This window comes from Hippopotamus amphibius, chromosome 2 (assembly GCF_030028045.1).
Source record: "Hippopotamus amphibius kiboko isolate mHipAmp2 chromosome 2, mHipAmp2.hap2, whole genome shotgun sequence".
NCBI classification, from domain to species: domain Eukaryota; kingdom Metazoa; phylum Chordata; class Mammalia; order Artiodactyla; family Hippopotamidae; genus Hippopotamus; species Hippopotamus amphibius.
The window spans coordinates 50,462,521-50,478,390 of record NC_080187.1 but is presented as its reverse complement, the minus strand read 5'-3'; the positions used below and the strand labels follow the sequence as shown (position 1 = coordinate 50,478,390).

Genomic DNA, 15,870 nt, shown 5'->3' with positions numbered 1-15,870 from the left:
GTGAGTGCTGTGGTCACCACACCTGATCCCCACGGTCACAAGCAGAAGTCATCCATTGAACTCAAAATTACAGTCGGTGGCAGAGAAGAGAGTATAACTAAAGGGGGCTGAACTCATTAACAACCCCATGTTCTCTCTAACCATTTGAGCATGCCAGGATATGCTAAAATCCTAACATCTGTACATAGGATTTCTGGGCCTGATTCTGCCTTAGGTATCAGGTAATCATCTCTGATTGCTGCATCTTTGTCCAGATGGACATAGAATTTTATGTATGAAAAAGGGAAAGGACCTTGGAGGGGCTTAGGTCTCTGTAAAGGGCAGTGGCAAAACTAGCCTGCCTTCTGCAAGCAGCCTGTTGTTTCTTTAATTGAAGTTCATAATGCAAATTGTCAATTCTGTACTTCTATCAGAAAGTGATATAGGTGCTTTGACACACAAGGGGCAGGAATGGGCGGGGTGGGGGTGGGGAGGGTGTAGTTCACCCATAAAATGCAACTTAGGGCTTTGTGTTCATTCTCCCCAAAAGAAAACTGTGGGTTAAGGAGGGAGCTGCCCAAATGCCTATATACCTGGCTTGACTGACACACCAGTTTAAATCGTAGATACAAGCACGTCAGCCTAAAAGAAAACCTGTAAACATGTAACAATGTGTCATTCTCCTCCGCAGGTTATTTTTGAAGTTGCCTTCAATGGTCCCAAAGGAGGGTATGTCGCCCTGGATGATATTTCTTTCTCTCCTGTTCCCTGCCGAAATCAGACAGGTAAGGAAGCATTCTCTTTTTCTTCTTCCTCACATTTGGAATTTTCTTTTCTCAACAGATGCCTGTGTTCAGGACTTGCTTTAAGTCCTTCTAATTTCCTTACTTTTCTCTCCTATCTCATCCTTAAAAATTATTTAACCGGATATTCATTTTTCTGGTATATTGCTCTTTTTTTCTCTCACAGAGTGAATCTAATTTTTCTGACACCAGAGGCCAGTTTTCATGGGTTAAGAAGGTTTAATCTTCTCTACCTACTAAGAAATTAAAATTAAATAATGCTAACTCACTCCCACTCCATCTTTCTCTTTAAAGGGTATCTTGGGTCCATAGACAGGTGGATGAGTAGATGGAAAAAACTCTCAAAATCTACTAAGTAGAATTAGAAAAACACTTTCTAATTTTATGAATTTAATTTTTAAATGTCCTCCTGTTTGAAGATGTTAGTATTTGGTACACATCCCTATGATGGTTTTTGGCCTCAGAATATATATTCAGTTTGATCTAAGTGAACCCTCACATTATTTTATCCTGGCCAATTTTGTATCCATAAACTTGGTATTTGGGAAAAAGAGGAAATTTTTACTTTCTGGGAAAATAGGTAAACAAATTGATTCAAAGTGAATTAGAAAACAAATGTTTTAGAGTAAGAAGCATGACACACTATTAATGATAACCCAGATAAATGCAATTGACCTTAACTTTTAGTGAATTCTTTTCCTTGAGAGGCCCCAGGGAGACACTGTAGTCATCCGTCTTATTGAGTCCTCATTCTGGGTTTTGAAGTGTGGAAAGTAAATTTTTGAACTTGGCCTTCGTAGTCTAACTTTCACTTAAGATAGAGTTAGTCTCTAATATGGTTTCAAATATATTCTATAAGCAAGAGAACTGAGAAAGAATATTTTCTACTCAAGCTAAACTGTTACCCCCAAATTACAGAGAAACTCAGTAATTAGCTGAAACCAAATACCATTTTTTACTAATTCTAATTTAAGAGAAAACCTAGTAAAACAGATCGAACAAGATTGGATTTACATATTTATATATTTTCAGTAGAATGATTTAATCTAACTGTAATCAAAAATTAAAAGGCTCTAAATTTTATAGAACACAGAAACCAAAATTGTTTTACTTCTCTAAATCTGATTACTCCCTAATTCCATCAGTTAATATTTCAGTGATGTTAATAGTAGTTTCACGACCTCTTTGTAATTATTTTCAGAAAATTCCTCTTCTCAGTCACTGGGCATTAACATTGAACTTTTTTTTTATATTTCTAAGTTATACATATGGGAGAAGAGGTATTTATTCAGCATCTCTGCTGAGTAGTAGATGGGGTGAAGCAGCAGCTGGAAGGTGATAGAATCTACTGAGCCACTTTAGAAAGAAAGTTTAGAAATGTTCTCCCATTTAAAAAGATATAGAATATGTGTGAGCTCTTTCCTACTGACTGGCGAAAAGAAAAGAAAGATTCCAGCAAAATAAGGACCGCTAATTAAGAGAGCTGGTGACCCCTCAGACTGTAAAATCCAGCCCAGACCCTCCTTCCATAGGGATCACCAGGATTCACATTTGTATATGGTGAAGTTAACCAAGGTTCCGTACTGGTCTTCAAACCTTCCCAACATACCAACTTTGCTTTAAAATGGTTTAATTATATAATCAAAGTGTTGTGCTTGAGAGCCAGGGCTTTGGACTCATATCCCTACTATGCCATTTACAAGCTGTGTGACCTTTAGCATGTTAATTAATTTCTCTGAGACTGCTTCCACCTTTATGGGACAAGGATGGAAGAATCTGTTTCACAGAGTTGTCGGGATGAATAATGAGTTAATAATGTCTGTGACAGCCTTAGCAGAGTATGGCATACAGAAAATGCTTGGTCATGAGACCTAATATTATTTACTTAATTTTCAAAATACTCCCATCCATTCCCTAGAGAACAGGGGGTCAGATTGAAACCAAAGAGAACCAGCAAAGGGCACTGCCTTGATGAAGGTATAAGCTGGAGCCTGCTTTATGCCCTTCATTAAGCAGCTGTGGGCCAAATCCTGAGTCTTAGAAGCTGAGCCCTCTAGTTTTCATACTTCCTCTTACATTTCACAAATAGTTTATGCCCTTCTGTTTCATAGCAGGTGCCAACATTTTTTCTTTATCTTGCTTAGTTCCAGACTTGTTGTCTCTGCTTTTCCCAGCTGGATCTGGCATTTTCTTCCCTCATCTCCCTAGTAGGCCAAGACAGGAATTATTTCAACATATGAAGCATCTTGTTCCCACCATCTGGTTGCTCTTAGAGGTAATCCAGTTTTCCAGACCTGAGACCCATCTCAGAGTCACAGGTATTAAGCACCAGTGGCTTCCCCTCCCCCCGCAAATATTCCCCCAGGATGCTTCCAGAGGACAGTGAGAACCCACCCCATCCCCCCAACCTGAGTTACAGCACTTCCCTTTCCGAATCTTTTCCACCCACAAACTCCCCATCCACCCCCATATTTGGCCTAGAATCTAGATCATAGGAATAAGCTCTCCTCTTAGTCTGTAAGTCCTTGAATGCCTAACAGGTGATTCCATTCACTTCTAGGAATCCTGCCTTAATGCCCAGCTCCCAAACTGAGACCTCCAGTCTCTGCCATATGCAGACCTAACTTCCTCTCTGGGCTTGGGTTCACCCCACACCCAGGCCAGGGTCTGGGAGGATCCTGACACTCATGGATATACCTCTGAAAGGATGTCTACCTGGGCCCAAGTCCCAATATTGGCCATTCACCAACAACACATTTCCCAGACCTCTTGTCTAATTGGAAACCTGACTCCAGTTGTTGCCCAGGTTACAGCTAAGGTGTCACAGTCTTCCTTAGCTCAGAGGCCCTCAAGGATCTCTGCAGCCTGATCAGTGGCCCAGTCCTGCTCCATCATGTTTCCTCAGTCTGGTGCTAGGTCCCACTCACTGTCTTCCCTCGCCAACTTTGAGCTGTCCCAGCCTGCTCTCGGGCTGGCTTGTGCTAAAATAAGAGCTACCATGCAAGTTTAGCAGCCTAAAGAGCACCACACCCAAAGTCTCTCTAGCACTGCCGAGGCTGATAAGCCTCTTCGATCTCCAGCACTGATACTGAGTTCATCTCCATGAACTCCATGAAGCAGAGGAAAAGATGAGAAATGCTGCCAGCCATTCTTCTCAAACTACAGCACCCTCTACCCGATTAGATTATCTTCAGAGCCTCCTGCTTCTAAAAAGTTCAAATGTCAGAAATCAAGTAATTAACTACATCATACATTATGACACTCAAAGAGACTTTCTTTTTTTGGATGGGATGGGGGTGACCAACTGTTGCTCAGGGGATTCCAGTTGCCTCTGATTCCTCCCTATGCTTCAAATATGTCATTAACACTCCCCAAATTCAATAGTGATCACCACTTGACTCATGCTTCTGAAACAACAAGCCTGAAGCAAAGGCTTTCCATTCACCCCAGATCTTTGGGGAGCTCATTTTGGGTACATAGGCCCTCTGGCCCCATCTTCAGGAATTAGATACTGTCTCACATTAGAAGAAGCCTTCTGGGTGAAAAAGATTTAGGCTTTGAATTATGCTTTTGAGATTTTCTTTTTGTCAGATCTTCTCAGGACCCCAGACAAGTCCATTGCTAGGACTAAGAGTTTAGCAAAAGAATATAATTGCATCCTCAGAAAAATCTTCTCTGAGTGACTCAGTTTGTCATTATGGAGACAACAGAGCCTTGCTTACTTTCAAGTTTTAATACCACCTCTCACCCCCTCCCACACACCTAGGAAATGGGATATAGTTCTCTTGCCCAGGTGTATATTCCTTGGGATATATTCCTGATGAATAATTTCACTGACCTTCTGTTCTCTTTATGCATGGCTTTTGGGATTGCCACACGGTTTTCTGAGCTAGGTGGCCGTCTGTAGATCTGAGTTCCCAGCGGCCTTTTCATTGCCAGGTGGTAGAGGGGTGACTAAGACTGGAGACCATCCTGGGGTTTCCCAAGGGCTCAAAGCTCCATGGGGGGATGTTAAGGGATCTTTGTTTGTATGACATCATATTCATTTTCAAATGAATATCTTCATGACTTTATCTTCACGGGTTAAAGATTCACCTTGATGCTGACAGAGTCAGAGCAGTGTCTCAGAGCGCTGAGAATTCTCTTCCTTCCCTCCTATCTGGCTCATCATGGGCCTTGCCTTGTACACTTGCTAGGGCGTATAGTCTGATACAATCAGATTCCTGTTGTATAGGAACATTTTCTTCCTGTTTTTTTTTTTTTGTACTGTGGTGTTAGTCACTTTTCTTTTTAATTTAGCATTTCTAAAACTTTACTTTTGTATCATATTAAACTCAGACAAAATTTGCAAGAATATGATACAGAACTCCCATATACTCTTTACCCAGATCTACAAATGTTTAACATTCTGCCACATTTGCTTTACCAGCCATTTAAGAGTAGGTTGCATACAGAAGATGTGGCATATATATACAATGGAATATTACTCAGCTATAAAAAGGGATGAGATGGAGCTATATGTAATGAGGTGGATAGAACTACAATCTGTCATACAGAGTGAAGTAAGTCAGAAAGAGAAGGACAAATATTGTATGCTAACTCACATATAGGGAATCTAAAAATGGTACTGATGAACTCAGTGACAAGAACAAGGATGCAGATACAGAGAATGGACTGGAGAACTCGGGGTATGGGAAGGGGCGGGGGGTGAAGGGGAAACTGAGATGAAGCGAGAGAGTAGCACAGACATATATATACTACCAACTGTAAAATAATCAGTGGGAAGTTGTTGTATAACAAAGGGAGTCCAACTCGAGGATGGAAGAAGCCTTAGAGGACTGGGGCAGGGAGGGTGGGGGGGACTCGAGGTGGGGGAGTCAAGGAAGGGAGGGAATACGGGGATATGTGTATAAAAACAGATGATTGAACCTGGTGTACCCCCCAAAAAAAAAAAAAAAAGAGTAGGTTGCAGATATTATGTTCCTTTGCCACTGAATACTTCAGTGGGTATTTTTTAAAACCAAAGACATCCTCCAACATACTTTGGAAAATTATAAAATTTAGGAAACTTAACACTGATGTAACATTATCAATTAACCTATAGTCCACATACTAATTTTACCAATTGCCCCAATCAGGTCTTCTATAGCAATTTGTTTTCCTGGACCAAGATGGAATCTTGAATCCCTTGTAGCATATGGTTGTGATGTGTCTTTCATCCTCTTTATCCAGGCCAGTTCCTCAGCCCACTGAAATGCTTTCTTGCTTTGAAAATTGACCAATTGAGAGAATAGTGGGTCTTTGTCTCTAAACGGCTCCCTGTTTCATCAGATCCTGCACCCAGAACTCAGGTGTTTCTCTAGAGATGATTTTCCGCTTATTCAAAACAGTGCTCTCTCTGGCCCTAAAAGGTTAGACTAGTGTATGTCAGCGTGAAGAACAAGATTACACTTGGCTATACTGAACATGTCCCAGACTGCTGCAGTCATATCCCTTCTAGACACAGAGGGCAATCTGAACAGTGAGGTTTACAATTACTTGTTGCTAGGACCACGTTATTCTTGAAAGAGCAGAAAGCTTTCCTGTTCCCTTTCCTCCAGGCAATCTGGGATGACGTGATGTTTATAGACCAGAGTAAATGACACCAGAATTCAGCAAAAGCCAAAATAATAGAACAGGTGACAGAATTGGTGTGACTGTTTGAACAGTGTGATTTATACTGAGTAATGAGTCTCTTCCAGCAGATCAGCTCCTACTATTATTGTCAGTTATAGACAGTGGCTGTGCTTCTGACACAGAGATTGATGAACAAAGGAAAATTATTTCTGGAAAATGTGATTTCTAAAATATCTGTCAGAGAGAAATTAAGAATTCTATAAAATCCTTACTTTTTCTCTAATTTTGTATGGATGAATTTCAAATTGTGAAGAAGTATGTGAATAAATGCTCTCAGTCTTTACATCAGAAAAGGAAATTTCTTTTGAAGTCTGGTACTTTATTTTTATAGAGACTAGGAACAGAGCTCTTTCTTTCCATCCCTTTAGGGAGGAAAAGAACAATTTTCCTGTCATGCTGTAGTGTGGGTTTGATGCTAACCTGTCAGCATGCCATTAGGGTAAAAATATTTTCATTGTGTGTTACTTCTCCAAGATCCCCTGGTACAAATGTGTACATATTTGTCAATCAGTTGATGTAGTCCTCTGAGATGCTTGGGTTTGGCTCACTTTAACTTTGATTCTCCTTCGCTCAGAGCGTCCTTTTAGTGCCGTAGAAGCAAGCTGCAATTTTGAGGAAGATCTCTGCAACTTTTACCAAGACAAAGAAGGTCCAGGCTGGGCCCGAGTGAAAGTAAAACCCAACATGTATCGGGCGGGAGACCACACTTCAGGCTTAGGTAAATCAGAGTCTGTTATGTGGGATGTCGTGTTGCGGGTGGAAGAGTTAGTATTCACGCTTCATTTGCCAGCCAGCCATTCTGGCTTGAAAAAGGGAGGTGGGTGCAGGGGCGGCTGTGAAGAAGCAAAGATAATCAGTAATCTTGTGTTTGACCATTTTTCAAAACTGGAATTCAAGTTGCTGTGCTAGCAGAAGTATTTACCAGTTAATTAAATAGTCAAACCTGTGGGAATTATGTTGCTCTTCACTTTAGATGGAGAAGTACCTTTAAAAAGCTATTAGATTCCAATTATATGAAACATCCAGAATAGGCAAATCCATAGAAACAGAAAGCAGATTAGTGGTTGCCAGGAGCTGGGAGCTGGGGGATGGGGAGTGAATGTTTAATGGGTGCAGAGTTTCCTTTCAAGGTGATGAAAGCATTCTGAAAGTAGATAGCGGTGGCTGCACAGCATTGTGAGAGTACTAAATGCCACTGAATTGTATGCTTTAAAATGGTTGAAATGGTAAATTTTATGTTGTGTATGTTTTACTGCAATAAGTGATATATAGTGGGATGTAAAAGCTATCACAGCTGTTGGGAAATGTTGGGTGGTCACTTGATGGAACTCAGAAATCAGCTTGCGCTCCTCTTGTATAAGGGTTGCCTATCGTCATAAAGGCAGCCCTTGTGAAGCCCACTCCAGTAGAGACTGGTGGAAAGAGCTTGTTCTCAAGGGGTTAGTGTCCGATTCAACACTTATTTATATACTGGGCACCAGGGTGACTTACCAGAAAGCTGATGAAGCTTGTTTCAGGGCCCCCCACTTTCATGCGGCCTTTGCAATTTTATACTTGTGATTTTGTGTTCTTTGCTTAGAGGTTGCCTAACTTGTAGAATTACAGAATAAAAACCTTTTCTGACCTTGGCCAGCCTAACCCCAGGGGGATACAATAGTGAACAAATCAGGTGTGACTCCCACCCTCACCGGCTGACAATCATTTCAGTGGGCAAGAGAAACACTAGGCAAATGTATACACAAATAGACTCATGATTACAAGTTGCGGTGTGTGCTGTGAAAGAAGCGAGGAGTGAGCTCTGGGAACAGAGGAAAGAACCTCATTTTGGTTGGGGATTCAGGAAAGTGGGTTTTAGCCGAGAGAGAGGGAGCAGGCCAGGCAGAGGGAACAGTATCTGTGAGGGCCTTGAGTTTGGAAAGAGCCAGACACTCCCAGGAATTAGAAGACTAGTGTGGCTGCACTGAGGGGAGGAGAGCGAGGAAAATGAAGTTGTAAAGGGAGGTAGATCATGGGCGTGGCAGGCCAGAGTAAGCACCTGGGATCTTACTATAAATGAAATAAGAAGCCATTGAAAGGTTTTCGGTAGAGAAGAGAGGGATTAAGTTTAGGTTTAAAAAAGATTATTCTGGCTGTTGTGTGGCCACCTGTGTTAGTCTGCTCAGGCTGCCATAACAAAATACCACAGACTGGGTGACTTAAACAACAGACATTTATTTTCTCACTGTTCTGGAGGCTGAGAAGTCCACAATCAAGGCATCATCAGGGTTGGTTTCTGGGGAGATCTCTCTTCATGCCTTGTACATGGTGCCTTCTCCTTGAGTCCTCACATGGCCTTTCCTCTGTGTGTACAGATGGAGAGAGAGAAAGAGAGAGATCTCTGCTGTCTCTTCTTCTTACAAGGATACCAGTCACATGGGAGTTAAAGCCTCACCCTTGTAACCTCATTTAACTTTAATTGCCTCCTTAAAGGCCACATCTCCAAACACAGTCACATTGGGGGTGAAAGCTTCAACATATGGATTTTGCGGGGACATAATTCAGTCCATAACACCACTCATGAAATAACCAAAGAACCTTTGGCCAGATTAAATAAAACTAAACTATACAGCAAAGACCGAGGCACCCAAAAGAAAACTGATGAAGGAGCATCAAAAAAGGGAAAGGCAAAAAAGTAAGGTATTAATTTTTTAAATTTCTGCTCCAGTTTTATAGGACACATGCACCTGTTTTAAGTTTATCATGGGCATGGTGGAGCATGTGGGAAGGGATTCTCTTGATCTTAATTTTTCATGTTATTTAGAAGAAATCGGGGAAGACCAGACATTCAGCACCTGGGAGGGTCTGTCTGATTAAAAACCTGCTTTTTAGGAGCAGGTTTAACATGGTCAACAGAGTAAGCTCTGCCCAGATACACAAACCACCCCCACTCTTCACCCCTCAAGGACTGCCAGACCCTGTAACTTCTCCCTCTCCACTGGCCATTGCAAAGATAAGAAGAAAATCTGCTCTGGGCCTTGTATTCTCTATGACACAATACTACTCAGTCTAGTTGTCAGCTGGTTGTCCAAAAAGTGGGGAGCCCCAAGATGATTTCATCTTTTTTGTTTCATGAAAAGTGTAAATCCTAGGAATTCCCTGGTGGCCCAGTGGTCAGGACTCCACGTTTTTACTGCTGAGGGCTAGGGTTCAGTCCCTAGTCGGGGAACTAAGATCCCGCAAGCCACACAGCTTGGCCAAAAAAAAAAAAAAAAAAAAAAAGTAAATCCTGATTGATGACTAGAATCTGGGCATATGCAGTTGGAAATCTATGCTGGTTTATGAAGTTTACTTAAAACTGGAGTTTTGCTTTTTTTTTTTTTTTTTTAGATTTTTGTATATCTTTATTTTTCTTGAGTTGATGTACAAGATTATTTTCGTTTCAGGTGTACAATATAGTGATTCAGTTTTTAAAGTTTATACTCCATTTATAATTATTATAAAATATTGGCTCTATTATCTGTGTTGTACAATATATTCTTTTTTTTTAAGCTCTTTATTGGAGTATAATCACTTTATACTATTGTGCCTGTTTCTGCTGTACAACAAAGTGAATCAGCTGTATTTATTTTATTAGCAATAGAGTCACATAGATATTTTCTGTCACTTAAGCCACAGACATTAGAAAATGCTTTCTATCATTTAAAGCCTATAGAAATAGTCTCTGTTGGCAAATTCCACTACTTTGACCAAATTTTCCCACTTGATAATCTGGGCTGAATTACTTAGGCTTTACATTGCTGATGCACTGAACACTGTGTCCTCTTCGCAGGGTATTTCTTACTGGCCAACACAAAGTTTACGTCTCAGCCTGGCTACATTGGAAGGCTCTACGGTTCCTCCCTGCCAGGAAACTTGCAGTATTGTTTGCGTTTTTATTATGCCATCTATGGGTTCTTAAAAATGAGTGACACTCTAGCAGTTTATATCTTCGAAGAGAACCACGTGGTTCAAGACAAGATCTGGTCTGTGCTGGAGTCCCCAAGGGGCGTTTGGATGCAAGCTGAAATCACCTTTAAGAAGCCCATGCCTACCAAGGTACAGTAGAACCTTTCTGCAATTTTCAGTTGCTGGACTGGGTTAGTGAATTTCTGCGTAATTATCTTCAACTGGTGATGAGTTGTTTTTCTTCTGTTCAAGCTGAGAGCCCCACCCCCACACCCCATCCCCAGCCTTGCTCGAGTTATACCCTTCAGTTCTTTTCAATTTTCTGTCTCTCAGAATCATGGCCCCTAGGGGGTTTGCTGATTGTTTAGTTCTTAGATTCCCTGAGAATAGTCCAAAGACAGAGAATATGTGAATAATCCAAGTTCAACAGCTATACTTTAGTTTGAAGCCACAGTTAACACACACACACACACACACACACACACACACACACACACACACACACACACGGGAATGCTAGTACTTTCAAAAGGAGAAATCAGTGAGCCGGGTTCTACATTGAGGATTTAAGGCCAACAATCTAAACCGCTAGCTGAACACAAGATGGGGAAGCTCATATGAGAACCAACTCAGACAGAGAGAATTTACATAGGGAACCATCAGCAGCTTATTTGATAGCAGTAAGAAAACAAAGAGATCTTTATTGCAAGGGAAATGCAAAAGAAGACTGCGATCTCCTGAATTCTACAACTCATAAACTTAAGAAAGCTTTGCAAGTGCAATAAATTCTGTCAACTACAACCCAGATGAAAGTAGAATGGGAAAACCCACTTCGTTTCATGTCTCAGTTGGTCAGAAGATCTCTCTCATGTATCCTTTGTGCAAGAAAGAAGCTAAAAGAAGGATGAGAATGGTCCCTTCCTTCAAACAGATGCCTCACACAGTGGGAGCTCGATAGGTATCACTGAAGAATGGATGGATCAGTTGATCATGTTCATTAACTAGGAATTACCCAAAGTCCAGGCTCCCCAGGAGAAGATACTTACCTAGCAGAGCAGTAGAACCTTCTTCATAACCAGACTTCTCTTAGCTATAACCATCTGGACAGAACCATAGCTTTGTCTACAACTTCCTGTTAAAGAAATTTTGTACACCGTTCCCATCAAAATGTTGCTTGGTTACTCTTAGTCCATTGGAACACCCACCAGGACATGATTAAAACCTTACAATGACTAATCAAAGATCTTTGAAGTTATTTACAAAGTTCTTTTTCATTACTAGGGAAGAAGAAATTATGATTATAATGACATGGCAGCCTCCTTAACTTACTAATTTCTAAAAGGATCAAATCAATCTATGATACCTGTAGCAGAATATAAGCACAGAAGTTTTACCACAGTCTTATAGGCACTGCTTATATTGTTTTTATGCTGACTAAATAAGTAGCGCTGTTGTAGGTATCCCCTTCTTAATCCCATCATAGTTTGGTCACCTGACTGAACTGAGCTATTTGGCTCAGCCCCCTGAGCAATAGAGGAAACATATTGATGTTTCTGGTGCCAAGTTCCAACTCCTAGCCTAGGTTCATGTTATTTACACTTATTCCCTAGCCAATTCCAAACATTTCCTGAATGAGACCATCTTTCTATAAATGTTATCTGACCTTTGCAGCATTATTGCATTTCCTCTTTGACCTCTTAGTCCTGGAGATGTCCAAGCTTCCCTGCACCTCTTAGGGATCCCAAAGGCTTACATTTTTTTTCCCCATTACCAATTATTGCACTCTCTCAAGTAGTCATGGCAACACACACACATACACACACACACACACACACACACACACACACACACAGAGCAAACATGTACCAGATCCACATTATCAGGGATGCACCAGAAAATAATAGAATTTTTGTTGTACTCCACACCCTCTGTTGCTAATATTTAAAAAAAAAAGGGAGGGGGGGAATATAATAAGCTTTCATTCATGTATTTGACTTTTATTTATTCATTAATTTGTTTATTCCTTTATTCAACCATAATTTATTAGGTATATGCTCAGTGCAGGGGATATAAAGATGAATGAAGCTCAGATCCTACTTTCGAGAAGGAGATCACAGGTGACAGGACATTAAGATACAGATACGTAAGCCACTAACAACAGTGCACTCTCCCTGTATCACAGAAGGGCTATATATAAAAATAGAGGAGTAATTCTACCAATTGGACATATAAAAAATAATGACAAATAGAGACTCAGTTGAGCTGGTGTTTGGAGGGTTAAGGTTCAGGCCATGCTGGATTCTAACTCCTGCACATGCCCCACCCAGTCACCAACCATCTGTTATTTTATTTAGTTCTCACAGCATTCCCATAAGGGGGTTAAGTATCTCCTTTTAGTACCCTCAGCATTCTACACTGCAAAGTTAGGCTAACCCAAGTTAGACTAATACAAGTTCACCTTCTACCAGAAATGAATGGCTAAGCTCAGAGTTCATTGCATGTGTGTCACTGTTGTGGGGAAGACCTTTCCCTGCCTCTGCTTCACATCCTCATCACCCCATTCCTAAAGGCAGTCAAGTGTGAGTGCTCAGGGCCCAACTCACGGAGAGCCTGCATTTTCATACCTGTTCCCTGGCTGAAAGCCTTGTATTTGAATTTTGACTACACCTGGCCTAATCCCAGTGTGAATTTTCACTGGTGGAGATGTTTGGTAGGTATGTTTGAGAATCTGAGCTGCATAGTCAAAACAATAACAATACTCTCTTACCTTCGCATTTCTTCTTAGTATAACCTGCTTTCATGAGCATTATTTTCACCTCTCATTGAGCTGTCACGTGAAACCAGAGCAGAGCTGAGCGAGGGCTGGCATGGACAGAACTGTAAAGAAGTCAGAACTTTTGGCCTCTTTCTTTTTGTTTCTCCCTACACATTACCTCATCTGTGCCTTCCCAGGTAGCTTCCACTCTGGATATTTCTTTACCTTTATTTCCAGGTTAGTTCTTACCCAGACTATTTTAAGGACAATGGGTTGATTTGATTAACAGGTACATGCTATCTTCCCTACATAGTCTAATGTTTGATGGAAACTATAATATATATTTCTATTTAAGGAATGATAGCAATGGTAAGAATTTCCCTGAGACCGTGCTAGCAAAATAGCCATGTGGATGGCTGCGTAGTGTCACAGCTGCCAACAGCAAGAGGAACCTTTATTGAACACTTTCCATGTGCCAGGCACTATGCTAAGCACCCGACAGGCATTACTTCATTTGATGCTAAGCAGCCTGGGGAGGAAAGCTGTATAGCCCAATTTAACAGATGAGGAAAGCTTGTGTGGAAAATTAAGGACATGGTTCAGCAGCACACAGCTATTAAGAGGCAGAGCAGAGAGGTAAATCCAAGTCTTATTCAATCCAGAATCCATGCTTTCTATACTGTGCCTTTATGCCCCCCAGTCCTCTCCTGGCTAATGTGGAAAGTGTAGGATCAGGTAAGAAGGGGAAGCCAGCCCTAACTCAAGACTTCTAAAAACTTCTAGGGCTTTATTATTAGCTCTCAGTTTTCTATTTTAGAAATCATTTGGCTCCGAGGCGGGGTCAAAATTCAAGGTGGTTCAACACAGGTGGAGATCTGTGGGGTAGAGGGAAGTACAGCATAATGCTTTAGAGTCTTGGCTGTGGGGTCTCTGGCACTTACGCCTTTATAATTGGGGCTAGTTACGTGAATCTTGCTGAGCCTCCTTTTCTTCATATGCAAAATGGTAGTATTAGTAGTACCTACCTCATAGGATTGTGGTGCGTCATGTAAAGCCCTTAGCAGAGTGCCTGGCATATAGCTGGCATTTATTAAATGTAGCTGCAGAGAGAGAGCCAGAGCGAGAGAGAGAAAAGAGAGAATGAGAGATTAAAGAATGTTTTTTTCTAGGTCCTGATCCTCATAAGATTTCATAGGTGACATCTTTCTTAGTACATGGATAATTCTGTACCTTAACTTTTGATGAGAAGTATTCTTTAAGTTAAAAATCAGGTCTGAGTTAAATCATTATTTTAATAGTGCCAGACTGCCGCACTTACACAATCATGAACTGCCAACAATATACTTGGTTAACATTTAGAAACATTCTGAAAGGACATGAATCATGAAATGGTTTTCTTGATCCGTTTCTCCTCAGCGCATTACTAAATAGAGAGCAGGTAATCAAGAGTTACCTTGAGACTTTCACACACTAGAGATGGTAATGAGGAGAGGGAACGACTCACTACAAAATACTTTTCCTGAGAGCCAAATGTCAGGAGAGACTAGAGAGTCGTTGTCAGAAAGTCTGTAATGATGAAGCACGGACATTAGCCTTTATGTTCAAATCCTTGAGCTGACATTAAGCTTGGTCACTATAGCACCTATATTAGGTCCTGCCATATCTTTTGACTTGAAGCGAGTTTTCCCTTTAACAAAGACTGTTAAGTGGTCTGTTAATTAGAGGCACCGAGAGGAACTCAGTATCGTGTTCATTAAATATTTCTTTTGGAAAAAAAAAGTGTTAAGTGGGCCATAAATGAGAGCATGACCAGGCATTCTCTTTCACCTGGGTCTCACTTAATGATCAGCTCAGCAGTCATTAAAATCTGCATGGTAAAACCTTCTAAGTCTACATCTTTATTCTATTGTAAGATTAAAGAACAAACTTCAAAAGTCACTTATGGATATGGAGAAGACCCCCACCTGGCCAGTCTGAAAAAATATAAATACATTTTTTTTTTAACCAGGCAAGAATCTTATGTCAGTACTACTCAGAGTATGTCCCATGGAATACAAATCCCTTGAGTTGTTCCATTAAAAAAGTGTTCTGTGGTCAAATGAGTTACGGAAATTTTGCATGCTAGATCTCTACTCTTCCACAAACACCATGAAGATTCACCCTGCACAGTAACATGTTAGAAACTCTGGTAAATTCTACGTTAAGGGATCCTGTTTAACCTTGTGTAAGGTGGCAGTTTCCTCAGAGTACTTGACATAGAACCCTTGTCTTGTGTAACCCCTCTTAGCATCATAATACTCTCAAACATTATGCATTGTATGGAAATTGTCTACCTACCTGCCTACCTACATTAGCTTATTTCAGACTGTAAGCTTCTGGAGAACAGAGATCCATATCTTATTTATTTTTTATTTCTAATGCAAACACAATTTCTGGAACAGAGTGGGTACTCAATAAATAGTTGGAAAGAGAACTGAACTCTCAATGAATATGTGTTGATGACAAGGAAGAACAACGTAAGTCCATCAAAGGAAGAAGGAAGATGAACTCTTTCTGCCTTTGAATCATATAAACCATAATCTCATATAACTCAGCACCTGTGCAGTTGGTCCTGCAAGGAATTTGAATGTGAAGACCTAACAGCAGGAATATCTGCTGGAGTGCATATAAGGATGCACATAGACACATATATGCCGAGTCTGGTTTGGGGTTTTTTATGATGATATTTATTAA

The 15,870-nt window shown here is 40.7% G+C and overlaps 1 protein-coding gene across 4 annotated transcripts in view; it reads left to right on the top strand.

The window, feature by feature from the left end:
* The window catches only part of MAMDC2 (MAM domain containing 2), a 151,641-nt gene that overhangs the window by 89,529 nt on the left and 46,242 nt on the right, over window positions 1-15,870 (top strand). For 3 of the 4 annotated variants that reach the window (XR_009051645.1, XM_057725331.1, XM_057725329.1), the window contains exons 7-9: window positions 671-764; window positions 7,033-7,176; window positions 10,267-10,532. Coding sequence is in view for 3 of the 4 variants with exons in the window: in XM_057725331.1 (XP_057581314.1) it covers window positions 671-764; window positions 7,033-7,176; window positions 10,267-10,532 (504 nt within the window). In the remaining variant the exon portion in view is untranslated. The remainder of the gene's footprint in view (window positions 1-670; window positions 765-7,032; window positions 7,177-10,266; window positions 10,533-15,870) is intronic. The other variant, XM_057725328.1, reaches the window with a different exon arrangement.